Source organism: Nannobrachium achirus (genome assembly GCF_963921795.1).
Source record: "Nannobrachium achirus genome assembly, chromosome: 15".
Classification (NCBI taxonomy): Eukaryota; Metazoa; Chordata; class Actinopteri; order Myctophiformes; family Myctophidae; genus Nannobrachium; species Nannobrachium achirus.
The window spans coordinates 996,588-1,007,501 of NC_137822.1; the positions used below are offsets into that span (position 1 = coordinate 996,588).

The window sequence follows — 10,914 nt, forward strand, 5'->3', positions numbered from 1 at the left end:
GCCAGCAGCGCTGCTGCTCTTTTTTGGACCTTCCCTGTTAGGTCTGGTTATATTGGAAACGTAAGCAGAACTTCACAGGTTCTTGAAAGTTCTTGGTTCTGGAAAGTTCTGGTTCTAGTTCTGGTTCGGCCCTGTAGTGGAAAATGGGCTTATTTCATTGGTAACGCCTGTGAAGGAAGTAAGGAGGGGTCCAATTTTTCTCCAATATGGCCTCTGTGCATAGAGCCTATTAGTTTTGTTTTTTGTCATGTTGTGCAGGGACGTGCAGAGAATGTTAGAGAGGCAGGGCTGACATTTCAAAAAGGGCCTTTTGGTAAAAAAAAAAATAGAAAATAGCCGACCTCCAAGCTCACAACGCGTCGCACTGCGACTCGTTGTGAGCTTGGAGGTCGGCTATTTTCGATCCTTTATTTCTACACAGGGAAATTCTTTCAGCATAAGGTGCTGCATTCAAGTTCAGGAGAGTTTGGACAAGGCAATTCTCTTGAATGCTGCCTTCAGGCATGGCATGGAAAGAGGGCATTTGCGTCGCACTGCGACTCGTTGTGAGCTTGGAGCTCGGCTATTTTCGATCCTTTATTTCTACACAGGGAAATTCTTTCAGCATAAGGTGCTGCATTCAAGTTCAGGAGAGTTTGGACAAGGCAATTCTCTTGAATGCTGCCTTCAGGCATGGCATGGAAAGAGGACATTTGCATTTCTTTCACCATAGTAACTAGACCAGGTCAACCTGGTTGTGCCAGACCCCCTGTCTGTCATCATCATTTATGACATCATGCCTTTTGTAGGCATGTCATCATCATATATACCCTTTATATAGAAAAGGGACAGACCGACATTTGCTTATGTAGGCCTACCCATTTCATGGGTCTGGCAAAAACGGCATTCATGGTCTGGAGAGGGCACTTATTTTTACAGACGGGTAAAAGGGCAGGGGCTCAAGCCCCCTTTGATGTCTATATGTTCCTGATGTTGTGTGCATCGTCCTCAGCGGTCCTGCCTGCACACGCTGCAGCAGGAGTGGTTCAGGGTGTCCAGTCAGAAGGGAGCGGTGCGGGCGCTGGTGGAGGACTACATGGCCGCCTTCAGGCTCATCTCTCCCTCCGTCCTGCAGCATGTCGCCAACATGGCCGACGGCAACGGAAACACCGCGCTGCACTACAGCGTGTCTCACTCCAACTTTCACATCGTCAAGAAGATCCTCGATGCGGGTAACACACACACACACACACACACACACACACACACACACACACACACACACACACACACACACACACACACACACACACCAATGGTTCTCAAACCTTTACATCAAAAACTACATATTTTCCATCAATTACACGCCCCACAAAGCCTTGAATTCGTGGAGATTATTTTGTTTTTGTCACGTTCCTGATCATTTGATGATTTGCTCATCGGAGACTCAGCCGGTCATCAAATTATTGGTTCAGGAATGTGGCGAAAAATTCTATGCTTCATGGGGTGTATATTTGAAAATAAGTCATTTTATGGGTGAACTACTCCTTTAACTCTGACAGTACACAAATGGAACCAACCAAGTGGACCCTTGAAACTTGACCAAATGGTTGAACTCAATGGACTTACTCTAATGGTGACATCACCGAGAATGCTGCTTCCTGATTGGCTAAGTTGACCGTAATCATGTTTGCTGCTTCCTGATTGGCTAGCTTACTCTATATGGTGACGTCACAGAGAATGCTGATTCCTGATTTGTTAAGTTGACCATAATAATTTTTGCTGCTTCCTGATTTGTTTACGCAATGTTTGTGTTTCGGGCTAGAACAATAGACTGGTTGCCCTACTGGCAACCACACTAATAATTTATCAGCATCAGTAACAGCTTGGCCAAGCCAACCCAAGCCGCCAGAATGCACGGCATTGGCCAAGCTTCGTGTGACGTCTGTGCCGCCGACGTCAATATAAGGAGAAGTGTTTGCACCACGACTGCATTCTTGTTCATTCTCGCAGAGGGCAAGAAGACTTGAAGAATTGGCATTGATCCACCTCGGTCGGGGGGCCTGGTGCGAGAGATGTTACGCTGGACAGTGTTTCTGAAGACACAATCAAAGAAGTACTACCATGCTGCTGTGGCAGTGGGGAACAAGGTGTACTCCTTTGGGGGGAAGAGTTGTGGCTACAACAACGTGGGTCAGATCGACGTGCACGAATTCAACACTGTGTCCTTGCGCTGGAGGAAGCTGCCCCCAGGGACCAACGGCAACGGCCCGCCCTACATGTGCTGGGGCCACACGTCGGTGCTGATCGAAGACATCGTCTACATCTGGGGAGGGGTCACCTTCACGGTGGGCTACTGCAACGACCTGTACGCGTTCGACGTGAACAACCACAGGTGGTTCAAGCCCAGGGTGTGCGGGACGGTCCCGGAGGCGAGGCGGCTCCACTCGGCCTGCGTCCTGGAGAACGTCATGTATATCTTCGGAGGTTTCAGCCTGCAGATTGGATGGACTAACGACATCTACAAGTTGGACACCGCCACGATGGTCTGGTCTTTTATTACCGCCAGATACACGCCGTCGCCCGTCTCGGAATGCCACTCGGCCACCATCATCGGGACAAAGATGTTTGTGTTCGGGGGCTATGCGGACGAGGCCTACTACAACAACATCAGGGTGTTTGACACGGAGACAAACTGCTGGCTGAGCATGCCTTCGCCGCATGTTCTCCCCGAAGGACGCGAGGATCATTCGGCCTTCGCCTACAACGGAGAGCTGTACATATTTGGCGGTAACTCGCGTCTGGACCGGACCTTCAACGATCTGTGGAAATTCAACCCAGAGACTTCCTCCTGGAGGAGGGTCGACCCCAAGGGGACAGGCCCGAATAGGATGACCAGCATGTGCTGTTGCATGGTGGACGACCGTATCATACTCTTTGGGGGATACAGGTACACAAATGACGACCTGTACATCTTAGACTTAAGTCCTAGTCTGAAGACGCTATGCAAGCTAGCAGTTATTCAGCACGGCCTGGAACAGACGGGACTCCCGCAGGACACCAAGTGGGAACTGGCGGCGATGACCGAGATTGAGCCGCGATGAGGTTTAGATTTGGTTTTAGGAACGTACTTAAGAATAGTTTTGATTGCGACGAAGAAGCGTATCATCCTCTTTGGGGGATACAGATAGACAAATGATGATTACGACCTGTACAACTTAAGTCCTAGTCTGAAGACACGATGCAAGCTATCGGTTATTCAGCGCGGTCTGGAACATTCGGGACACCCACAGGACACCAGGTGGGAACTGGCAGCGATGACTGAGACGTGAGCCGCGATGAGGTTTAGATTTGGTTTTAGGACTGGAATGGACTTAAGACTAGTTTTGATTGCGCGGGAAACGCCTTGATTCCTACAACTGAAAAGGGTATTTGAATGAATGCATGCCATCAGATATCACATGGTGGAAAAATGCTATTCTACTTTACTAGTTTTTTTTAACTAGTTTTTGTTTACGTTTTTCAGTTAAGATAATTATTTTTTCCCTTACAATTTTACAGTATATGATGGGGGAGAAAGAGGCAGTCCATATGTATTAAATGTACAGTATACAGGATTTCTTTTGTTATTATGAATTATCTCTACGCTTATGTTCTTGATTGCGACCGAAGGTCGCAGTATACCATGAGAAATGTTGTAGCTTGTCCCTCCGTAACGGAAGTGATGTCACATTACATCACCTCATCAAAGATCAAACCCTGGATATCCATACTGTCACTGTGACATCACTTCCTGTTCCACTTTCTGATGTCATCAATCCCAGGCCCTAACTGGCCCAAAAGCCTGCTTTACATGTCCATATACAGTAGTATGGGCATTCCCAGATGATGCCCTGTTAGGGTATGCCCATATATGGAGATCCCCAGGCATCAAACCCAGGCCCTAACTCGCCAAGGCCCTGCTTGGCTTTACTAATTAACATACATTTTATACCCATATATGGAGATTCCTATATTATCAATATTAAGGACATTATTAAGGATATTATGCTATCAATATTAAGGACATATGTGGGAATGCCCATATTTGGTAATGCCCATATATGGGCATGTTTTGACATAACATTGTTGACTATCATGCAGGGGTCTCCATATACTGTATGAGTAACTGGTCCCATATACATCACTGACTGGCCAGATGGCCAAGAATTGGCACATTCAATTCAATTTAGTAATACTAGAGGTTTATGCCCGCTTCTCCTGTTTTATAGTGAAGTGAAACCTGACCAATCACTGATAGTCTGGTCAAAGTGTCATGTGAAGCTCATCAATCCACCAATCATTAAGCTTATCAGACATACTGTATGCCCGTTCATGCCCATCTATGCCCATCTGGCATATGCTATGCTGCGGGCATAGATGGCCCCTCTCATGGCCCTTATATACTGTATGGCTCAATATTATGACATCACCCTCTACGTTTATATCAGGTCACACTTATTGATGGTGACGTCACCAAGACTGCTGGTCCCTCATTGGCTTTTATGGTGATGATGACGTCATCACCCGATTGATGGCGTCACTCTGTGTTTTTTTAAGGGTTTTCCCATTGGATGACGCCAGTGCAGACACACATGCACACATTTCCCTGATTTATAGATTTCCCTAAATAGATGAGGTCCTGAGGTCCGGGCCCTCCTTGGGGGTGCGCCACAGGGGGGTGTGAGGCCTTGTCTGTTTGGAGGGAATCCAGAAATCTACAACTTGTAGATGTAAAAATGATGTCAAAAATGTCGATAGGTTATTTTCACTATTTATCATACGAGAAGTGTCAGGTCTTAAAAACAATCAGAATCAACAAGTCTATGCATGTGTATGTGCATGTGTATGTGGAGGTGGGGGGGGGGGGGGGGGGTGATTAACTTAATTGTGCAACATTGCTTTCTCAACAAACTAGCATAACGTTTAAGTGTATAGAGGGTATACACATTTCCAAAGTGACAATTTAAGGGCTTTTAGTACCTCTAAAATGGTAAATTAAACATTGGCCAAATTGTCAAATATTAGAGGCAGAACACCCAGATCTACATGCTCAAATATTGTCAAATATTAGAGGCAGAACACACAGATCTACATGCTCACAACGCGTTGTGAACATGTAGATCGGCTATTTTCACAATAGAACCGTTTTATACAAAATGTAATGCCTCAACTGTTAGTGCTCGTCAGGGTGGGGGGGGGGGGGGGGGGGGTCCCAGTTAAAACATGATTATTTTGGGGATCGTGGCCTGAAAAGGTTGAGAACCACTGCCCTAGAGTAGGAACACTGGGGTCATGTGGTGAAACCAGACTTGTGGTCGTGCTTTACGCGTTTCTCCTTCAACTGGCTTTCTTTGTCCGTCTCTGTTTGTGCCGTCTTGCTGTCTTACCGTCACCATAGAGGTGTGTAACGTGAACCAGCAGAACCAGGCGGGCTACACACCCATCATGCTGGCCGCTCTGGCAGCTGTGGAATCCCCAGAAGACATGAGGGTGGTGGAGGAGCTCTTCAGGAGAGGAGACGTCAACGCCAAGGCCAGTCAGGTTGGTCCACGGGTGTCGCACCAAATTCTGGGCCCTGGGTGCTTTAACTATGGAAAAATAGCAGATATACAAGCTCGCAGCACGGCACCGAGTGCCGCGCTGCGAGCTTGTAGATCTGCTATTTTTGGAAAAATCGTCAAAATGTGTGTAATATTTCAAATCCCTCCTAAGGTTTTTTTGAAAAACCTATATGTTTCTATGTCAGTGGCGCTCAAACTCTTTCATGTGAAGGACCCCCAAAATGATATGTATTTGGCCACGGACCCTCCCATCTCAAAGTATTTAGTTCCAGGGACCCCCCAGAAGCAAAATTTGAATTACAAATGTTCGCTTAAAAAATTCATCTATTCAAAGATTTGCACACCTTTTCACACTTTTTCAAAAATAGCAGATCTACAAGCTCTCTGTTATAAATCATGAGTAATATTTTAATATCTTGAGATATGGATTTTTGATTTTCATGAGCTGTAAGCCATAAAAATCTAATTGAAAACAAAAAAAGGTTTTGGATATTTCACCGCATGAGCAATGTATCTAGAATATACGAAAGTATTTTTTTTTTAAAGAATTAACTTTTCCACAATATATATTTTATTGTCAATGTCGGGCAGAAACCTCGTATCTCCAAGTTTCAAATTTGTACCTTTTTTTGTAAAGTAAATCCCTGTTTCATCATATACAACACTCTCGCACAAAACTAGTGAAAACAGCAGACCCACAAGCACACAACGCCTTGCACCGTGAGGCGTTGTGTGCTTGTAGATCTGCTATTTTAACTATTTTAAATCATTTTTAAAACAATAATTACAAAACGTACGGCTTTGGACATACAAGGTTTCCACCTGACAACGGCGATAGGCCTCTATCAGGGGTGGGCAACTTTGATGATGGCGAGGGCCACTATATTTCCACCTTCACTCCAGAGGGCCACATTACATATTGCTACGTCCAACATTGTCATTCTAGTCTCATACAAAAATAAACAAAAATAGCAGATCTACAAGCTCATACAAAAGAAGCAAAAATAGCAGATCTACAAGCTCATACATTGGACTACTATAGCCTACTAGTCATTAAGCTACTAATATAGACTGAAGGAAAGCAGGTCATGTTTGGAATTATAACAGCTGAAATCAATAATATATCAGTATTCCGGTATTAATCTGTGGGCCGCATTAAATGAAGGTGGGGGCCGCATGTGGCCCCCGGGCCGCCAGTTGCCCATGTATGGCCTATATTCTTTGACCCATTGGTTGTGTGTGTGTCCGGCAGGCGGGCCAGACGGCGCTGATGCTGGCGGTGAGCCACGGCAGGATGGACATGGTGCAGGCGCTGCTGGCGCAGGGCGCCGACGTCAACCTCCAGGACGACGAGGGCTCCACGGCGCTCATGTGTGCCAGCGAGCACGGCCACGCCCACATCGTCAAGCTGCTGCTGGCGCAGCCGGGCTGCGACGCCGCCCTCAGCGACAGCGTGAGTCAATTCAATTCAATTGGCCCTATTAGTCGGGGGATATCTTAAAAAGTCCTGGAATAAATTCCTTACCACAAAGTTTCTTCACCAATGTGTTTGTAAAGGTGTCTAGTAACATATCTCACAAAGACTGAAATTCAGTTTCCCCTAGGAGAATCCATTACAGCTGTTGAAAGTTGGGCTCCCATTAAATTATACAGGAAAAAACACACCAAAATAAATATGCTTTAAGTAGCATGTGAGGGGTCAAACTAGGGTTTTTTCATGATTCTGAATCCATTGCAATCATTTGTTTTGCACAAAAAACATTCCTTGGGGTAAAGGCGGCTCCCACAAAACTGAGAAAAGTGATGACTCATCACAAAACCCCTAGTTTGACCCCTCACATGCTACTTAAAGCATATTTATTTTGGTGTGTTTTATCTTGTATAGTAAATTTAATGGGACCCCAACTTTCAGCAGCTGTAACGGATTCTCCTAGGGAAACTGAATTTCAGTCTTTGTGAGATGTGTTACTAGACACCCAGCAAGCACGGTCTGGACCTGGACCAATCAGTGACGTCTAGATTGGGGCCAGATCAAGTCAAACCATGACTAGTCGGATCTGGCCTAGAATATCACCTGATTTCAACCAACATAAATCCTGCCCACGAAAATGGATGTCCTGGATTAATCAGAGAGGGTCCGATCGAGGCCAGATAAATATCATAACTAGTCAGATGTGTCCCAGAATATAACCTTACATGCTCATATTTCAACTAACATTACAAACAATAACAATAATCCCTATAAATCCATATGACGTCCTGGTAATGACGTCAAGATCATCCCCATATGGGCTGTGATCTGGCCTAGTTTAGCCCCATATAGAACCTCACCCGTCGCTGCATACTGTTGTGCTCCGAGATGAGGTCCTAGAAACATGGCCGCTGGAATCGTGCGACAGCCTCCACATCACAGTTGGAAAACACACAAAATGAAATTTTGTCCAAAAAGTAACGGCAGTTCCGAGCTCCCAGACTGTGAAAACCTCACCTCGGTACATAAAACATGAACCGCGGCATGAAACAACCCCTTAAAATCGCTAGTTTTGTCAGCTGGTAATGTTTACAAGCCTGGAAGTTGCAGCCGGAATGGCAGCATTAGCACATCCTCTGATTGATTGATTGATTGATTGAAGACTTTATTAGAAGTTTGCATAGGAAAAGGTACAGTTTCATGACGGTACAGTTCACTGGTACAAGGTCTACTAAAAGGAGATCCATGAAAAGACTAAGCTTATTTCCACTGGAAACCAAATGGTCTGGTCAAATGTCTGTTCGAATGCAGCGACGGTTGGGGCTACCGTTCGACCAGAGGACCTCATCTCGGAGCACAAAAGTATGCAGCGACGGGTGAGGTTCTATATGGGGCTAGGCCTAGTTCTGAACGTCACCGGAGTCACTAGAGTCACCGGAGGACGTTATCATAACGTCACCATGACGTCATTTGGCTTGCAGGGAACTAAAAGGAAATATACACGATGTGAACATGCACAGTACATCGTTATCAGGCTTAATTGTACCCTTAATTTTACCCTTCTTCTTCTTCTTTAAGCCCCAATATACAGGTTTTGCAAATGCAATTTGCAGCAATTGTAGAAATATAATAAGACCTTAATTGGTGGTTAAGCATGTAATGATCATGTATGCTTTCTTTTAAGCCTACTTAAGAGTCTTGGCTAGTTATAGTCGACGAACATTTTTCGTCATAAGTTTTAGTTGTATCAAACCCTCTCCAGTGTATAACACACATATATTGATTTTTTATTTCACACAGGATGAAAGCACTGCCCTGTCCATAGCGTTGGAGGCTGGACATAAAGACATTGCTGTGCTTCTCTACGCACATGTCAACTTCTCCAAAGGACAGCACGGGGTTAGTGACTCCACTGATACGTATCATTCAATAACATACTGTAGGCCTACTTGGTTCAGTCCCAATGTATTTCTGAATCAGGTCCCACTCGAAAACTTTGAAAGTGTTCACTGCCCACTCATCTGACCACTGTACATTTTAATGATTGGTTTTGTTCCAGCTTGGAACAATGGAAATAACTTAGTATACACATTTTTCAAGTTTTTAAAGAAAACATACAATGACTACTTCATTTATAACTTTTTACTGTAGAAACTAGTGTTTTGTCAGATATTTGGGGGACCCACTTCACAAAGTGCTACATGAAAAAGCATTTTGGCATTAAAAACGATGGCAAGACATAAACAAAAATCATTCTGTACCAACATTAGACCCTTCTTCAGATACAAAGTACATTTCAAAACGGATTAAGGCATAGAGTAAAAGACCTAGGGGAAAAAAAGACTAAGCAAAAAAAAAAAACAGTTAAAAAGGTATGTCTTGTTAAAACATGCGAGCATGCCCTTGCATGTTTATATTTATGACACATATAAAATACTTTGGCTATTCAAAAATAGCAGATCTACAAGCTTATTAGACCTGCTATTTTTGAAAAAGTGTGTGTGCAAATCTTTGAATATGTATTCTTTTAAAGCGAACATTTTTAACTCAAATCTTTGCTTCTGGAGGTCCATGGAACAAAATATTTTGAGATGGGGTTCCGTGGTCAAATACATATCATTCTAGGCGTCCTTGACATTAAAAGAACCACGGATAAAGAAACATACGTTTTTCAGAAAACCATTATGATTTAGAAGATATGTTTAGGTATTTTTCAGGTCCTAATGGGTTAATATGATATTAATCTGAGTGTTTTCTTCTCTCTGTCTCCCTCTAGGGGCCAGCGCGGGGCAGATCACTCCCTTTATGCTCTGGTGAAAGAAGCATCTTTGAATAGGAGTCATATCCCACCACCTTGTGACCTTTTGCATTGCTGCCATAATGACCCAATAGGCCATACTATATAGCATGGGTCTTCACAGGGGGTCCGGGACCCCTAAGGGGGGTCCTCAGAGTTACTACAGGGCGCGGCACCGAGTGCCGTGCTGCAAGCTTGTAGATCTGCTGTTTTTGACAAATCATCAGTACATTTGAAGTCTTTGAATATTTTTGACCTGATTCTATAAATGTCTTCTAACTCCTTCTAAGGTTTCTATGTCAGTGGTTCTCAAACTTTTTCATGTCAAGGACCCCCAAACATAAAATTATGTATTTCACCACGGACCCCCATCTCAAAATATTTAGTTCCTGGGACCCCCAGAAGCAAAAGTTTTGTTACAAATGTTTCCTTTAAAAATACAGATATTCAAAGATTTGCACACATTTTTACGACTTTTCAAAAATAGCAGATCTACAAGCTCGCAGCGCTGCCGTGCTGTGAGCTTAGTATATTTGCTATTTTTCAATAGCTAAAGCATTAATGGGTTAATAACCACTTGAACCCTGGCATCCCTATATTCCGTGCGGAACATTGTCCGGAAGAGGTTTGGTGTAGAGAGGGAGGGAAAGAGGTTTGGTGTAGAGAGGGAGGGAAAGAGCAGACCAAGTACCGAACCAAAGGTCAAGCTAAGTGTTGAGGGTGTTGCGGGCTTAAAGTTTAAATGTCTGGGAATACACATTAACATGAATCCAGCATATTCATAGAAAACATATAAGTTACACAACACTGATAGTGCTTTCTATAACGATGGGTCCTTTGCCTGCAAAACGTTAAAGACCCCTGCTATATAGGCTAGTATTTTAAAGGACAACTTTGTTTTTTTACAACAAGGGTTCATATTTTAGATTGTAATTAGAGAAAAGAAAAAGTGAGTGTTAAAATGTTTTAATTTGCATGTGTACAAGTGGCCAAATGTGTCTTTTTAGACACAATAAGCCAGCAGTTTCTTTATTGCTATTTACAGTAACACTTCTAGCCCCCAT

The 10,914-nt window shown here is 44.0% G+C and overlaps 1 protein-coding gene across 1 annotated transcript in view; it reads left to right on the top strand.

Moving 5' to 3' along the window:
• LOC308299123 (KN motif and ankyrin repeat domain-containing protein 1-like) overlaps positions 1–10,039 on the top strand; it is a gene marked incomplete at its 5' end in the record, with an annotated part of 34,087 nt that extends 24,048 nt beyond the window's left edge. Inside the window, 5 exons of the mRNA XM_080742846.1 lie at positions 992–1,211; positions 5,420–5,562; positions 6,835–7,035; positions 8,854–8,952; positions 9,830–10,039. Coding sequence (XP_080598972.1) covers positions 992–1,211; positions 5,420–5,562; positions 6,835–7,035; positions 8,854–8,952; positions 9,830–9,889 — 723 coding nt within the window. The 3' untranslated portion in view covers positions 9,890–10,039. The remainder of the gene's footprint in view (positions 1–991; positions 1,212–5,419; positions 5,563–6,834; positions 7,036–8,853; positions 8,953–9,829) is intronic.
• Positions 10,040–10,914: the final 875 nt, after the last annotated feature.